The 17,808-nt window shown below is 35.1% G+C and overlaps 1 protein-coding gene across 3 annotated transcripts in view; it reads left to right on the top strand.

The window, feature by feature from the left end:
• Positions 1-17,808, top strand: part of MDGA2 (MAM domain containing glycosylphosphatidylinositol anchor 2) — an 832,668-nt gene that overhangs the window by 473,859 nt on the left and 341,001 nt on the right. For 2 of the 3 annotated variants that reach the window (XM_030813906.1, XM_003263751.4), the window contains exon 3: positions 1,160-1,334. In XM_030813906.1, the coding sequence (XP_030669766.1) occupies positions 1,160-1,334 (175 nt within the window). The remainder of the gene's footprint in view (positions 1-1,159; positions 1,335-17,808) is intronic. The other variant, XM_030813910.1, reaches the window with a different exon arrangement.

Here is a 17,808-nt window from a genome sequence, read left to right as displayed (position 1 = left end):
TATTTATTCTATTCACAATTAAGGGCAAACATGGTTGTATTTATACAGATATTTTAATTATGTGGATAACTTTTTAAAGATACTTTTTATGCCATTAGATCATACATTTTAATTAACTTCATATGAAAATAGGTATATATAATGGCAATATTATAGGATTTCTGTTTTGATGATTCAGTATTTAGTTTCATTTTCCATGTCACAGCATATGTGTTTGAACAGAGGATTTCTATCAGCTGTTTCTCAACCTTAAAAACAAACTAAAATATATAGCAGGGCACGAAGGGAAATAAAATGAAATTATTTTTACTTTCTATTTTGTATCACTTTACAGTATGAGTATGTGGCTTTTATTCAGGTTTTATACACTAAAATACACAACAGTTGAGTTGAATACCAGTCATTATTGCTAGCAAAAACGAAGTCTGTTGTACACAGCTGTGTTTAAAAGAATGGTATTGTTTATAATGAAATGTTTTAGATACTCAAAATGTTTTGGCAGTTTAGTAGAAATGTTCTCCTTGAAAAGTTTACATTTTAAAAAAAATAATTATTGATGTAAAGTGAATACTAATGATCAAAATAGACAAATCATTTGTGGGCTTATTACAGCAAAACCATCAAAGAAAAAACTCTTAAACAACCAGGTGTTTAAAATTATACATAATCTCAATAAGCCATTATGGTATTATGTCTAAACTATTCAAATCAAATAGGAAATTTCAAACAAAAGAATGAGGCATGTCCAAAAATAAAATGAGAATCTACTTGGATAAAATAAGTAAAATTATCTTACAAGGTTTGGAAAATACGAAAAACAAATTTAAATGTCCAGCAAAAAGAAAAGTTAATCCATATTTTCAAAGTACTACTGACATTTAACTCCCTTTACGTTATAATTTATATTGCCCTCCACACTGATTAGGCAATTGATGAATTCTATGCAATTGAATTCAAATTACACACTGTACAATGATGACGTTACGTTAAAAATTTTTTAATTCAATTGTGTCTGTAAACCTTAATGTTTTTTTCAATAATTTGATGAGAGAGGCAATGTAGCAGCTCTAAATGCAAACTCTTCAAATGAGTGATTGCTATTTGATTTCTCTGTGGGAAAACCAACCTAAAGTAACAATCTTTGTTGATGCTTGCTCAGATCAGGTGGACCAAAACAGCAGGAAGTGCCTCTGACAGATTCCAAGACTCAAGTGTCTTCAATGAGACTTTGAGGATTACAAATATTCAGCGACATCAAGGAGGCCGGTATTACTGTAAAGCAGAGAATGGCTTGGGGTCTCCAGCGATAAAGTCAATCAGAGTGGATGTATACTGTAAGTAAATTTTCCAGAAAACTAGAATTAAGCCTAGTATGGATTTCTTTTGTCCTGCAAGTCTATGGTTTTCTCAAAAACCATAGCGTTCTGTTTAGTTGAGAATGAAAACTGTGTAAAATAATGATAACTCCCTTAAAACATTCCTGAAGAAAGGAATCTTCACTAGAAACTTTCATAACTTCTATGATATAATACATATTTATTATAGAACACTTAGGAACAATATTAACAAGAAGACAATTACCACTTGTAATCCCACCAATAACTAGGGTTTTAATGTATACGTTTTTTATCTTTATATATAAATATATACATGCATTTTTATTAAAATAGGATCATGCTGTATATTCTTTAACTTATGTTTGTTTTACCTACATGTGAATACAGCTTTTTTTTTTTAAATGTACATCATACAAACAGAGCATTATGAATTGGCCTGTCAAATGACCAAAAATCTCTACGTTTAGTCTGCTTTTGGTCCAACTCTGTTAAAAGTAATCAGCACCAACCCTGGACAATGCTGTGCCACCTGAAAAATGTTTGTTGATTTATTTTTGTTCTTAGTCTCATTTTCCTACATTTTGCTCTTGATGATAATATTTTAAATCTTTTTGGTCTCCTTACTTATTTCCCCGCTGAAACAAAGCAAAGGCCTACATTTAATTTGGGCATTTGCCCAGGTTTTTCTATCACTTCATTATGTTTTTACAAGAATTTGCATTTTAATTTTTAAATCTCTAATGTAAGATAACTATTTTTCTTTTCTTAAAGTAATTTAGACATAAGCAACAACTGAGAAGATGTTGTTTTTCTGCCTAGCTTTCTTTCTTTCCGCTTTCCTCTCTTTCGGTGCAGGATAGGATGTTACATAGTTAGCAAGGGGCTTGAAATTATACGCGGTCTACTTGTCAGATGCTCTCCTGAATCTCATTTAGTTATTTAGATGACTGAGAAGTGGGGGATAAAGCAGCACTTGTAATTTGCTTTCCACATTCAGATACCTGCTTTCCTTCTGGAAAGGACGGGCGAGAAATCTTTGTTTCATCCTCTATAGTATCTTCTATTTCCTGAGGCACCCTGCCCCTCATCCCTTGGCATAATTTAGAAACCTTCATCCCCTGTACCACCCTTTCCTTATTTTTATGGGTGCACAGGTTGACCATACCTGTATACTTCCCAAAATAATATAGCCCCTGGCTTCCATTTTCCTGACTAAATATTTTCAGTATTTTTATTCATATACAATTTTAAATTAGGTTAAGTTTAATTTACATGAATTGAATACTTTTTCTAATAGTCTAGAGTACATACTTCTGTTTTAGTTATTGTAGTTTAGGTCATGAAATTTTAAAATACACCTCTTCAATACCTTAAACACAATTGTAAAATCTAAAAACTTCTGAAAATCAGTGGGTATGTTTTGTTTGTAACTTTAATAAGCAAAACTTGATATTAACTAGTGTGGTGTCAAAATTTGACCTGAAATGACTTGAATAGAAAAATAGAAAAAAGCTTTACACTCTTTATTTACCAGACTTTGAATAATCACGTTTTGCCCAAGAAATGTGTTTGATTATACAATGTAGCCAAATATCCAGCTCAGTGTGTCATGTAATAGATGGCATATATACTATATAACCTTTCTAAAATCTGAAAATTTCTGAAACACATACCCCAAAGGTTTTGAGTATGGGATTTTTGACTTGCATTTCTGCAACAATAGGTCTGATAATTTAAAAATTTTATTGCTGGGTTAACAGGTTAAATACAAAGGGGGAAATTCACATTTTTAGAGACTTAAAAAATATTTTTCTCTTTTCCTTTTACTAGAAAGACTTTTTCATTGCTAGTCTGCAGTATCCCTTCTCCTTTCTACCTGCTCATGTCTCTTGCTGTGCAGACTGGATTGTGCCTGAGTATCTCATTCATATCGCACACCTTACTGGAAATAATAGCACTGTTCTCTCCAGATTTCCCAAACCCTGCTACCCTTCTAAAGTTTGACTCCTCTTCCATTCAACCACGCCTGAAGACATTTATTATGTTACCTTCCTCCTCTTTGACTTCCTTTGGGGTTTTCTCATGCAACCTCCACTTGACCAGCATCTCGTTGTATGTTATTTCAGGGAAATATCACTGTGATGCATTCCACGTTGAAGTACTATTTTCAGTACTTGTTTGGTGGGTAGGCTTTATTAACAAGCTGTCTACAATTATACCATTGGAGAAAATAACATGATGTTAAGTTCCATACTCTATGAATAAACATGACATCTCTCCAATATAAATTTCCCAGGGAATGCCTTACCTTTAGCGCCAATGATCTTTCTACTATGCGGGTATAGACATACATTTAAAGTGGTTATTCCTATTTTTGAGGGCTTGAATAAATGAATTCCTTCAGATAGTAAATTTTCAAACATGCTTTGAGTGATAAGAACACTTAACAATAGAGACCACTAGACCTATCTAAGGAGTCCATGTGCTCCAAATAGAACCTTGATTGAAGACCAGAGTTTTTAGGTTCAAGTACATTTTCTCTACCTGAGTTTCTATAATTTAAAACATGCTTTATCCTTGTTGATAAAGACATGACTAGTGTATTCATGTTAAGTTTAAATCTGGCAATGTTGGTGTCTAAAATTGAATTACAATCCTTAAGATTTATTTGTGCTCTAATTTTGAATGTTGGACAGCTTAATAGAATAGATATTCATTTATATAAACTATAAGCAAGTGAATTACTTATTTCAGGTTCTTTTGCTTTAACTATTTTAGGAAATGCTAAAAAAAATAGGACTGTTTTTATCTGTTTGGAATCATGCCTTTAAAATCATCCACTGCATTTTAGGTTTCTGTTTCTTTTTCTAAACTGATTTCACATGTGGAAGTTTCATCAACATCAGTAGATCTTGGAAGCAGGATATGCATAAAAACAAAATACACTCATGCAAAATCGGCAGTAAAAAATATTTTTACAACACCAAGCTGAGGCAGACTATGACTTGGATTTAACAAAAAGAATAATTAATAATGTTAGAAGTTATTCTTGAATCCCTTGTAAAAGATTGTCTCTAAAATCTGCCACATAATCTATTGATATAATAACACATAATGTCTATATTAATGTAATGCATCAGTAGTCTTAGAGAGTTTTTATAATCATGAAAATGGGTATCTCTCAGTAAATCCCACGTTCTACAAGTTTCTACCTTTAGAGCTAAAACCTTCCTAAAATAAAATTGTGTGCTAACCAGTCATTATTTTGATGAGGAAATGTAGTTTCAGGAAAGGAATTTGACACAATGGTGAATAATATAAAATGAGATGACTTTCTTTAGATCGATATTTTTAAATCTTTGTAATAGCTATATTAACATTTTGATCACTTTGAGAAAGTTTATGTATCTTTATTGGCGACTTTTTCCCATATAATTTTCTAAAATTTAATTTAGTAGAAAATATTAAGCTATATAGATTTTATAAAGGAACTACCACATGCATTTTTTTTTTTTTTTTTTTTTTTTGAGACAGAGTCTCGCTGTCGCCCAGGCTGGAGTGCAGTGGTGCAATCTCAGCTCACTGCAAGCTCCACCTCCCGGGTTCACGCCATTCTCCTGCCTCAGCCTCCCGAGTAGCTGGGACTACAGGCGCCCGCCAACATGCCCGGCTAGTTTTTTGTATTTTTAGTAGAAACGGGGTTTCACCGTGTTAGCCAGGATGGTCTTGATCTCCTGACCTCGTGATCCGCCCACCTTGGCCTCCCAAAGTGCTGGGATTACAGGCATGAGCCACCGCGCCGGGCCTGCATGTTTTTTACTATGTTAATCAAGAATACAGTTTGAAAAATTATTATAATCATGTTCCTCAATTTATAGGACCTATAATTTTATCATTTAAGAATTGTAAAAGCATTCCAAGAGTTTTAGGAAATATAATTTATTGATAAAATATATTTACAGGCTGGTAGATTTTACAACCACACAGCGACTTGAGTTTCTTTCCTGAATCTGATTTGGTTATTTATGCAAATATTTCTGATCAAAAGCTAACCAATTACAATTGTTGTTGTTGTTGTGGTTGTTGGGGAAAGTCGCTTCTGAGTGTCTTCTGAGTGTCTGAACATAGTTTCCCCCGTGCGCACACAAATCTCATCTCGAATTATAATCACCGTAATGTCCACGTGTCAAGGGAGAGACCAGGTGGAGGTAATTGAAGCTAGCAGGTGGTTTATGGCTGTGCTGTTCTCGCGATAGTCAGGGAGTTTTCGCGAGGTCTTATAGTTTTATGAAGGACAGTTACGTAGGCGCCTCCCCGTTCGCTCAGCAGCTTTCTTTGTGGAAAAGGTTTCTGTTGCTCGTCAGAGAGGGGCTGTTTCCATTTTGTGCTCCGGATGGCGGCCTTGCGGAGAGCGTTCCTGGCTGTCTCTTTGCCTTGCGCTGTGATTGTAAGTTTACTGAAGTCACTCTCGCCGTACTGAACTGTGAGTCAAACCTCTTTCTTTCATGGGTTACACAGTCTTGGGGAGTGTTTTATAGCGGTATGAAAACGGACTAATAGTATTCTCAGAAAAAAAGGAAGATACTGCATTCATGTAACAAGCACAGGAAAACACCAACAAGGGACTTTCAGAGAATATAAAATAGCTCTTAAATATTAAAAGTGGTAACATAAAAATCAGCAGAAGGGCTGGAAAATAAACAGTAAAACAAAATTTTACAATCAAGTAGATACTACAAGAAGATAAGAAAATTAGAGTATTTATCTAGCAGATCAAACGTTTGAGTAATTAAGAGTTCCAAACAGTGCAAGTGACGTTTTTTAATTAAGAATTTCGTGTCATAGTTGGACATGTGTTCTTAATTATAAGGCTACCACTGGATCCTTAACACAATGGAATAAAATCTTCAATGCACATAGCATGCGACTTCAAAACATTAGGAAAAAAAACAAAGATCTTTAAAATGTCCAAAGAGTTTTTTTTCCCAAAATGCTCGCATATAAAAAATTAGGAATCAAAATGGCACAGGACTACTGCACAGTCGAAATCTGGGGCTAGAAGGGAGCTGAGTAAAGCTTTTGAAATTCTGAAGGAAAATTATTTCAACTAGACTCTTCTGTATGGCCAGGCTGTTTTTTCAAATATCAAGAAGAAAGACATTTTTAGACGTATAAGATTTCAATTTTTTTTGGGTAATGCACCCTTGCTGAGGATACTACTTTTATCTATTTTCCTCCAAAACTAAGAAGTAAACAAAAAAGGGAAAAATATCCCCAAAATAAGAGGCTATGTATAGGAAGATATTGAAGTTAATCTCAGAATGATAAGGAAGCAGGATAGCACGACAATAGAAGCATGTCATACATTGAGCTTCAGAAGCAACCAGGGCAGATTGAAGCTGGAATAATGGATGCTTACGTGATATTTTAGAGACAAGTTCTCATGGAAAGCTTAGTAATATGGTAATGATAGGTGGATACAAAATTCAGTATACAAAATATGTGAGTCATTAAGGGAATGTAAAAAGCTGTATGAAATGAAATGTAATCCAAATATACTACAAGGTTCAGCTGTAAAGATTGCTTGCATAGTCATAATAACAACACTTGATTTAACCAAAAGCATGCTAGAAATATATAGTGGATGAGAGGAGGTTAGTATAAGAGTTAAATGCTTCCTTTCTGTAAGAAGAAATCAGTAAGACAATGTGAAATGAAAAATAAGTCTATAAATAGAAGTTGAACACTTACAAACATGAAGGCAAAACCATTTATAAATAGTTGAGATGCATTAGAAAACGTTGCCTCTGGGTATTGGAAATACCTAAGGTTGTTTGATGTATCATTATTTGGCTTTTAAAACTACATTTGCATAGTTTGATTTTTAAAAAATTAATAAAGTATAGGTTTGAAGATTTTTACCTTGGAGGTTCTTGTTATTAAGCTCCATGAAGTCAAAACCAATTTCATTCCAAATCTTAGCAGATCATTATTAATTCAAAAACTTAAATCTAGATTTATACTCACAGTTTATTTATTCATAAGAATTGGTATTCCTTGATATTTGACACCAAATAAAGTTGACAAAAACATATCTCCTATATAAAAGATAGGCAAATAGCATAGGGAATGTTGGTACGACATTCTGATAACTAATTTTGCTTCTAAACTTTTCAGAATAAAACTCTAGGTTGATTTCCACTACAATTTTCTTACATGTTGTTTAGAATAAAATATTTTTAAAAATAACTGACTTTTGTGTCATTCGTTGAGTGGCTATTCAAAATATAGCTCCACCAAATTTTGTGGGGCTAAAAAGGAACTTAATAATTTGTACCTTCAATGAGTTTAAACTACTTAAGAAGACAAAGTGACAATTTAATTCATATAAATGGTTTACAAATATTAAGTAATAAAGTTAATAACATAAATTATGCCACCCAACAGTGACTGATATGCTAATGACCCTGAAAATATAGTGCTGGAAGTAAAAGGTTATTGTGGCCTCTTACGAAAGAAGTAGGATTTACATTGCAATTTTAAGGATGGGTTTTGAAAGAATTCTCCCTGGTAGTTGTACATGTTTTTTGATAGCTTGTGTTCGGAACTCCTTTTTTCAAGAGTGTGTAACAAACAGCCTTGGACAATAGAGATAGTGTCTGCCTTTAGGGAAGAAGGCAGATTTGTTTCCTGACCAGGATAGTAAAGATAATATTTACCTCAGGGGCAAAAATTAATCAGGCTTTCTTGCAGGACCTTTATAAGATGGGGAGCTTCCTGAGCTCAGGGTCTCTTAGCTGTGTCAGGAACCAATGGTGTGCATGGCATTCACCTGTGCTGCCCAACACGTTGTCCCTATGAAAATCAAGGTGGGAAAACCTATGAAAACAGGAAGCACATACTTTTGAGGCTTCAGTAATGAGGTCTTTTCTCTCAGACCCAGAAGTCCTGTGTTTTCAGTTAGCATCCATGAAACTATGGCAGCCTAATGTATTAGCCAACAAGTAGGGAAAATATCAGACCCCTCACCATTCTTAACAGAGTCGTGAGGAAGGCCAAAGATATCTTTTAATGGGTGAGAAATTTGATTAAAGGCACAAAATAAGGGAGAATAATCCCGCAGTGTAGGGACTAGTGGTTAAGATGGTGGGTTTGGAGGAGAAATGAGAGCTTAAATTGAAAGATAGACTGTTAATTATGTCATAATTATGTTGAACTTTTACTGCCAATATTTTTACCATATGAATGATGATTTGCCATTTATGTAAGATGCAAAATAAATTGTAACTTTCTTATTTTTTTACGTTTTTTTTTTTTTAGCGACAGGGTTTGCTCTGTCACGTAGGCTTCAGTGCAGCAGTGCAATCATAGCTCACTGTAACCTTGGACTCCTGGGCTCAAGGGATCCTCCTGCCTCAGGCTCCTGAGTAGCTAGGACTACAGGCATGCATAGTGGGGTCTTGCTATGTTGCTCAAGCTGGTCTCAAATGCCTGGCCTCAAGCAGTCGTCTAGCCTCAGCCTCCCAAAGTGTTGGGATTACAGGCATGAGCCGCTTGTGCCCAGCCCCTGCAATTGTAATTTTATAGCTGCAGAACTACTGATGAGGGTCAGCATTCTAATACCGATACTGCTTCATTTGTCCTAAGAAGCAATGGCCACTTATTGAGAACCCTAAAATCTATCTTTGGAGGAAGAAAGAGTATATCCTAGGTAGGAAAAAAAAATGGTTCCATAGAATTTTGATGTGCTTATTACCAAATATATTTGTTGCCTTAAGATTCTTGAGGACATTTAAACAATTTTCTAAGAGTGTGTTCATGTAATTTTTTCACTTAGCCATGACATAGGGTAATAGAGGTCATATAACGTTAAAGGTTAGGGTTTGATTAAAACTTATTTTGAATTCAAAAAGAAATTAGACTGAGAGGCATTAGCTTAGTAAGTTTTTATGTGTGCAGACACTTCACACTTGAGACAAATCTTTTCCAATATCCATTAAACATGTTGTAAGCATTCTTATTTCTGAAGCGCATATCCCCTACTTTCACGTCACTTAGGTAGATTGCTGCATTTCATTATGTTCAGAACAAGCAGTGATATTTTTGGTCCTTGTCTGATAGATTTATTACATTTTCATCTGGGAGATTAGTATAACATATTATCAGTTTATTTTACAAGTACAATTTACGTGTGTTAGAAAGAATTATAAACCAAACAGCAAAAAATAAACTCATTTGATAATGAGTTTATTTTTATTGGAACCATCAACATGATTTTTGGACAGAAAAGTTTAGGAAAAGGGCTAGAATAATGACTAATGGGAATTCTGGAAACATGACAAACCCTGGAAAGGAAACAATCCTTTTTGTAAATCCTATTAAGCAAAATTTTCTCATTCACCACCCATCCTCCCAAAACATCAGCCTTGGGTTTGGAAGGTCTTAATAATGTTTGATGTGGCAATTACAATGCTTATTAAAATGAGTTGCTGTCATGCAAATTGCCCTATTAGTAAAATTTGAGACAGGATTTTGCAATTTTCTGAATTATACCGATGAAGAGTACTTGCTTATCAGTGTTATTTATGAGTGGGACATACAACCAATCTAATTTCCAAATAGTATTACAGTTCCTAATAAAAGAGCTTTTTGAAAAATCCTATTACATACCTGTTTACTGATTCGTGTTCAGAGGACATTAGGGAAGAATTACTTTTAAATCAGTTTAGTCCTATCTGAATTATTATCCATTCACTACTGGTCAAATGCACCCTCTTAAGATGCATGCACAGAGCACCTACTGGAGTCTTCCGGAATCTCACAAATACACAATCAGAATGGCAACTGGCAGCTTTCCCTCAGTTTCTCGGCACCTGTTCCTACTGCCTTTAGGTGCCTCATTCAACCTGATTCTGAAAATCTCAGGCATTCTATAAGCCTTCTGAGTTGGAGGGGTGGGAAGGCCACTTCAATTAGTCTGTCAGTTTGCAATGTTAACTGACGACCTACAATATGAAAACCACTCTACTCGAACTACTGGTGAGAGGTAAAAATACAAGGCTTTTGCCCTGTAGAACCTTATAATTAGTTGGAGACGTGAAAAATAGACATAAAAGTATTTTGGTTAAAAATTAGATGAGTAAGTCTAAAAAATTTGTTTACATATCAGAAGTACTAAGGGAAAAGTGATGCGTGACATTCATTGGAAAGCTCTCTCAATATGTTAAGGAATTTAAAAAAATGGATATAATCATTATATCAGTGTGCGTTTAATTTCTAGGTTGTTACTCTTATAAAAACTATCCATTCCTGGGCAAACGTATTCTCAGGAATACATTTGTAATGAAAGGTTGTAGTGTTTTTCATGAAGATAGAAGGCTATTCGAATGTGCGACTGTGTTTATACTTTGGCTCTTAGTGTTACCAAGAGATCTTTTAAAATGTTCGCATCTAAATTTCGTAAAGATTCTCTTTCATCTAAAAATTATTTATAAATGTGGTCATTTAAAAGAGGTAAATCTATGGTTAAACTGAATAAAAGCTCTTAAGAACACAGTCCATTGTCTGAGTGGGATTCCCTACCCAAAGGTTAAGTGGCAGGCAGGTGCTCCTGCTGACTCAGCCAGAGAACGGACACTGGCATCCAGCGTTCTGATTTCCAGGCAGTTCATGGAGCCCTCTGAATCTGGCTTTCTCCCTGAGGGCAAAGTCTGCTACCATCAACTCTGTATTGCACAGACATTTCATTAAAAAAAAAAAAAAGGTTTGGAGAAGGAATATAATTTGTACGAGTAAAGTGAGCTAATGGTTTGAATATAAAAAAGGGAGGATGTTTAATGGGTTTTTTCCCTACGTATTTTAAAGTCCAGCAAATTCTGAGTCACACAGGAGATAAAGTAAAAGTTTGAAAGGTAAATTATTGCTTACTTAATTATTTAGCACTTGAGGCCATACTTTCTCTGAATGTATTCAGAATAAATTATACTATCAAATTTAAATATAACAGTTTCAAGAAAACCTGTGTACCTTTGCTTTTGCTGTTTGGTCTATACCGTGAGTCAGGTCAAGTACTTTGAAGTATCCATTGTTGACTGGTATTATAGGAGAAGGTGGAAGGATTCTCAGAGTAAAAAAGCCACGAGATTCATACAAAATAAGAAGCTCTTTAAAATTAAAATGATTTCTACCTCCAACTTTAAGACAAGAGTTTATTTTTTCCCTTTGACAATAGAAGGAAATGATTCTTGAGAAGAGTGTCAGAGAGTACATCTGACCTTGCTTCGATACTTGATATTTTCAAAAACTTAGCTCTGTTCTCTCTTGATAGAGGGAAAAATTTAATATGTCTTAGCTTCTGAAACATACTGGTGTGATTGATCCATGAAATACTGAAGTATCTGAAAAGCAGTCTACTTTCAATCTCTTAAACTGAAAGTGAAGTGAAAATTTCTGCTCCCTCCCAGAGGGCACTGCAGTGTTTTTATGCATGATCTCTTGAGTTTGTCACCAGGCTTAGAATATAAAAATCCCTGTTTCATGAGGTAGCGCTGAGGCAGATATGCAGTCAAGACATCCAGATGGCTGTGAATGAAGTAAATGAAAGGGTTTGTTTGAAACGTTTTCAGGTGTCCATCCCTAAGCACTGTATTCTAAATGTAGAAGGGAATATGTGAAAAAAAGCTTTTAGAAATATTTTCCAGTTTTCAGAATGAGCTAAAATAAAGGGGAACACATTCCATTTTTTAATCCCACTTCCACTATGTTATTCCAGTCTCTCATCATTTCACACCTGGTTCCTGCAAAAGGCCTCCCAGCAGACCTCTCTGTCAATAATAGTTCTCTCCTTAAATTTATTCTGCAGATTATTGCCATATCAATCTTCCTTAAATTCAATGCTTATCACAGTACTTGCCGCTAAAAATTTACGTTCTTTCTATGTTTTTGATTAATACAAATCCAAGCCGCTCTGCTTATTTTTTCTCCTGTTCTGTTGAAATTTAATTCCTCATCCTGCTAAAGCAACATCCTTCGACCTCACCTCCCTGCTCCCCATCCTCTATTATGCTTCTTGACCCCCATATCCATAGCTATACATTTTGTTCTCCTAAAGGTCTTGTAAACTCCTACAGAGTAGAGGTCACCTTATGTCATTGTTTACTGTAACTATGTCCAAATGAACAACTCAGTGACCAACTTAGGGTATGAGAAACACGTGTTGCTTAATTACTCAAGGGCACTGGAGATAAAATCAAACTGTTTGATGTTATCTCTTTTAAAATGTGCATTTGAATTTTTATCTTCGTCCTTTAGACTTGTGGACTTTCATTATCTCTGAATTCTAAGGAATAGTCTGTCAGTCATCTATCTATCCTCTCTCCAGTTTTTAGGACAAGGTCTCACTCTGTTGCCCAGGCTGGAGTACAGTGGTGCAATAATAGCTCACTGCATCCTCGAACTTCTGGGCTCAAGTGATCCTCTCACCTCAGCCTCCTGAGTAGCTAGGACTCCAGGTGCACACTGCCATGGCTGGCTAATTTACTAGCTTTTTGTAGAGACTGAGTCTTGCCGTGTTGCCCAGTTTGGTCTTGAACTCCTGGCCTCAAGCAATCCTCCTGCCTCTGCGTCCTAAAGTGCTGGGATTACAGGTGTGAGCCACCACACCCAGCCCTACCTATATACTTATTTTATTTTATGTTTATTTTTGAGACAGAGCCGGAGTGCAGTGGAGTGATCCTAACTTACTGCAACCTTTAACTCCCGGGCTCAAGCAATCTTCCCACCCCAGCCTCTTGAGTAGCTGGGACTACAGGCAGGTGCCAACATGCCAGGCTATTTTTTTTTTTCATTCTGTACAGACGAGGTCTCACTCTGTTAACCAGGCTAATCTCAAACTCCTGGACTCAAGAGATTGTGCTGCCTTAGCCTCCCAAAATGCCGGGATTACAAGCATGAGCCACCAGGCCTGGCCTCCCTCTATGTTTTAAAGTCTGTGATGACTCATTCTCAATGATAACAATAACTTACTGCTTACACGTTGTGTTCTTATAAATTTCCTCAAAGCAAGCATTCAGGCAAAGACATGATGGCATTTGTCCATATGTATATTATGAAAAAGAGAGCAAGTGACTAATAATCTTAATGGCAGTTCTGTGAGGGGTCAGTATGTTTTGGTTCGGAAACTGAGAGTTAGAAATTAACTATGTTCTTTCTTTTTTCTATGAACAGCAGTATTTTCAATGTGAGACTGAGATCTGCAAAACAATGCTTTTGAATAGTGCCCTTTGTGGGAGTAAAATTCTACTTCGTATGGTACAGTATATATAGTGAAGCATTCAGTATTCATTCAACAAACTATTATCAAATGACTTCTGTGTCGCAGATTTTGTGTGACTCAGTGCTGGGAACACAGTGGTAAACAGAACCAACATGGTTATATCATCAGAGAGAGTAGAATCCAGCATAGCAGAGTTAAGATAATTGTTGTAGTAGCTGAAATGCTAAGCTAAGATTAGAAGATCATGGTTCCATTTTTTCTTGTGTTAGCTCTCAGACTTGCAAAATTGTGAATTTAACAAAGAGACTTACTTAACTTTTCTAGGTCTAAGCTTGTTTTTTCCTTTCTAAATGAAAAAATTGGATGAAACATCCTTAATCATCGGCAAAAGTTTTAGATTCTTTAATTATGAACTTTTTTTCTATTGAAAGAATATTTTACCTTAAGCAGAAACCATCTAGAATGAAGATTTTTGAGTGTGTTTTGTAGTATGGAAGGAAAAATAGACCTATTAAACATATATTTACTTTCTTTTTCTAAGAACAGTTCTGAATAATTTTAATATACCAATAAACATTTTCTGAATACCCATTAGGCTTGGAGATATTAAAATGTATAAAGCATATGATCTACCCAATAATAAATTATAGACTCTTTGAGAAGTAAGAATAGACATAAGATCATAAGCACAAGGAAGAAATAGTACAGAAGCTGAGGGGAATAAATAGTCGCTAAAGACCATCGTGATCAAAGAAGTGTTGAAGTTGTCAAGAAAGAGTTGACTTAGCAAGTCTAGGTGAGAGGGAGATACTTTTCTGACAGGGAGAATGTGGCTACATACATATGCATACATATGCACGTATGTACACACACACATATGCACATATATATGCACAGACAAACACATATATACACATACAGAAACAACCTATATATGTATGTTATGTATCTATATATATCATTTGTCATTTGAAAAAACTTTGCTAGTATATGTGTGAATGATGAAGGGGCTGAGAGAAAGCAATCAATAGAAGCCCTCTTTTCTACGTTTTTGACTTAGGCCCCTCCAATTTAACCAGGTTGTTCAAATCTTCACAGCATGTTGTTGGCAAAAATAGGAATTAGAAATTAAGTCTTGTAACTGTGTACCCACAATTAGTACATACTAAAATTGTTTTAGAATATATAATGTTGGTAGTAGAAGAACTCAACATTAGAAATACAAAACTAGCTCATTTTCCTTTTTAGCATGTCATTTAGCAAATAACATGTTTTATTAATAACAGTGAATAACAAGTTCACTATGAGTCTGAACTGTTGTAAACTATTGTGAACAAGCTAATTCATTCAGTGAGCACACGTTTTTGAAGTTCCACTGTTAATAGAATACTAGGTATGAAGAAGGTGTCGCACCCAGTGGGAATTAGAGGAATGAGATAATGTATTTTTAAAAACCCATGAATATAGTTTCTGTACTCTAGCTTAGAAGATAATGCAAAATATACCTAAAATGAAATAACTGATTATTATATACCTTTTCAGTAAGTGCATTAAACTTTTGACAGAGAAGATTTTAGTTTTATCACTTCTATTTCAGGAGTTCCTTTCCCATTGAATTTGTGTTTTATTTTACTAGAAAGACATATGCATAAATTACACATTTTCTGCATAACCTTATAATAAAATCATTTACTAAATTGTTGCTGCTTAATTTTCTCTCCATGGTAAGTCCATTTCCATTCAGCTTTGTCTACCATATATCTTCTCTTGTAAGTTAAACATGTAGTGTTGTTCTAAGACAAGAATGGTAATATTGGTAATATTGACTGTAACTGCTGGATAAAACAGGGTGGAATGACTCCAGTCTTAGTATGCATAAAAAGTTAATTAGCAAGGCTTTCAATTAAGATTGTATAGTCTTTTCAAAATGTTAACTGTGTATATGCTCATTTCTAATTCTGTTTGCATTTTTCATCTTTGTACTTTTCTAAATATTCTGTGCCAACTCTTAATTTTTCTTATTGACATCTGTCAGATCTCAACACCTTTCTTACGTTTCTTAAAGGCCCCAAAGACATTTATCTGCTCTGTTGCAATTAGAGTGTATCCTCAGGAAGTATTTTTGGAGAAGTTTCCTTCTCATAGCTCTGAAACCATATTGCAGGTTTTAACTCTGGTTATATATCCTAATCTCTTATGATTTAAAACATTTGAAGACTCTTGGTCTAACCCCAAATCTCTTGAATCAAAACTAGGTGTGTCATTTTAACACTCCGTCAAAAGTCTTCCTCCAGGGTTTCTGAAAATTACCCTGGTTCACAAAGCCTTCTGCCTCCTGAGCTTCTACTTCTCTTTCTCTGTCACTGTGCAATCTTGCTTGGGCCAATCATAAAGCATGGTGCCATTTGTTTTCACACCAGAACTCCACTACCACCAAGCCTCCATGAGCCCAGCAGACTTAATTGAAAATTGTCCAGATATGATTGAGGCTCCTAGCAATACCTAAAGCTTTACTTGGACCTGATGGAATCATTGATCCTAGTTGCTTGTGTTCCCTCAGTGTATTCAAACATTCTCTGTCTTCCTGGCAACATTCATCCCTGCATGCTTCTCTTTCCTTCTTCCTTTCAGGACCCACAAAACAAATCTTCCCCATCTGTCATCAATTCCCATGTCATGACAAATAGCATCCCTCTTCTCTAAGCCCTGATAGGCCCTCCCTCCTGACCTGCCAGCTTTACCTTCACCCTGAACACCTTTAAATGTATTCTTAAAGAGTGATCTCTTTGGGGAAACTAGTGCCAAATATTAGATTAATGAAATACCTCTAAGTTGTTATAGCCACGTAAGAAATAACTGGATTCCTGTAACTGCAGAGTGCCCAGGTGGTGTTCGTGATAGGATCTGTAATTGCTTTTACTCTTCTCCTTTTTTAATGTCTAGGTATATGTTAAGACCATAAACACAAATCCTTTACTTTCAAATTGAACATGAGAATTGGAAACTCTTTTTAGGAATTTAAAACACCAAAACTGGAGAGAAAAGTTATTTTCCAGTATTTCAAAGATCTTCCTTAACACTACATTTAGCTATGTGTTATGTCAGTTCTATAGCATAAACATTTGTCCCGCAAGCATGTATTCAGTATTATGTGCTACTACCTTGGGCATTAAGGTCATTAGAGCACCATTGTGAGTACAAACATGAGCCAAGCTGCTGGCTTCTCATCCTGGATTTACACTTTGTCACTTGTATAAATTTTTATAATTCAGATATTTTCACTGTCTGAACCTCATGCAACTAAATGCTGCTCATTTGTAAAATGGAGACAATAATAATAATTGCTTGCTTATAGGATTGCTGTAAGGATAAAATTAGTCAGGGCCTGTATAGTTATTGGTTCAATGGCTGACACAAAGTCAGAGCTCAGGAAGGTCAGCTCTTAATTCCTATGGACAAATGGCATGCAAGGGTTATAGGAGACAAAAGCTCCAAGAAGGATTGTTGTCTTTGACAGCATTGTGACCTTCACATGGGTTGGTGCCTGATAAAAGGCCCTTTCTAAAAAAAAAAATCAGGAAGTTAGTGGAAAGTTTCCAAGGGTAGGGATTGTTAAGCAAATATGTCAATGAGTTAATCTAATTGCAAGCATACATCTCCACCTTTTACTAGGGTTATAGCCTTGGGCAATTTCCTTAGCTCTTTATCAAAGGTCAGTGATGATATCTCATCTGTAGTTTTTATTATCTAATCATCACAACTACTTTTACTAACATTAATCAAGTACTTGCTGTTTGCCCCCAAAAGTGTTAAGCCCATTATAAGGATTTTAAGTTTTACAATTATAGAAAGGTTTAAAATGATGAATGACATGGTAAGAACTCAATAAAGGATGCTAAGAAGAAAAAGAGTAAGACTGAAAGGAAGAGGCAGTGGGATATGTCATATTTAATTTGTTTATATTTAGGTGTAAAAGACTTCACGTATATTAAAATTTTATCACTATTAGTACTACTGGTACTCTACCAACGATAATATCTCATAGCATTTAATATGTACTGTACATGTGTCAAGTGCTTTACTTATAGGATTTCACCTAATTCATTAAATATGTACAAGTCCCATTTTATAGACGATGAGGGGGAAGAAACATAAATAATGTAAAGCAGAGAGGATATTTGATGGAATTGAGAATGT

The sequence above is a fragment of the Nomascus leucogenys genome, chromosome 1a (assembly GCF_006542625.1).
Source record: "Nomascus leucogenys isolate Asia chromosome 1a, Asia_NLE_v1, whole genome shotgun sequence".
Classification (NCBI taxonomy): Eukaryota; Metazoa; Chordata; class Mammalia; order Primates; family Hylobatidae; genus Nomascus; species Nomascus leucogenys.
This window is presented reverse-complemented; position numbering and strand designations above follow the sequence as displayed.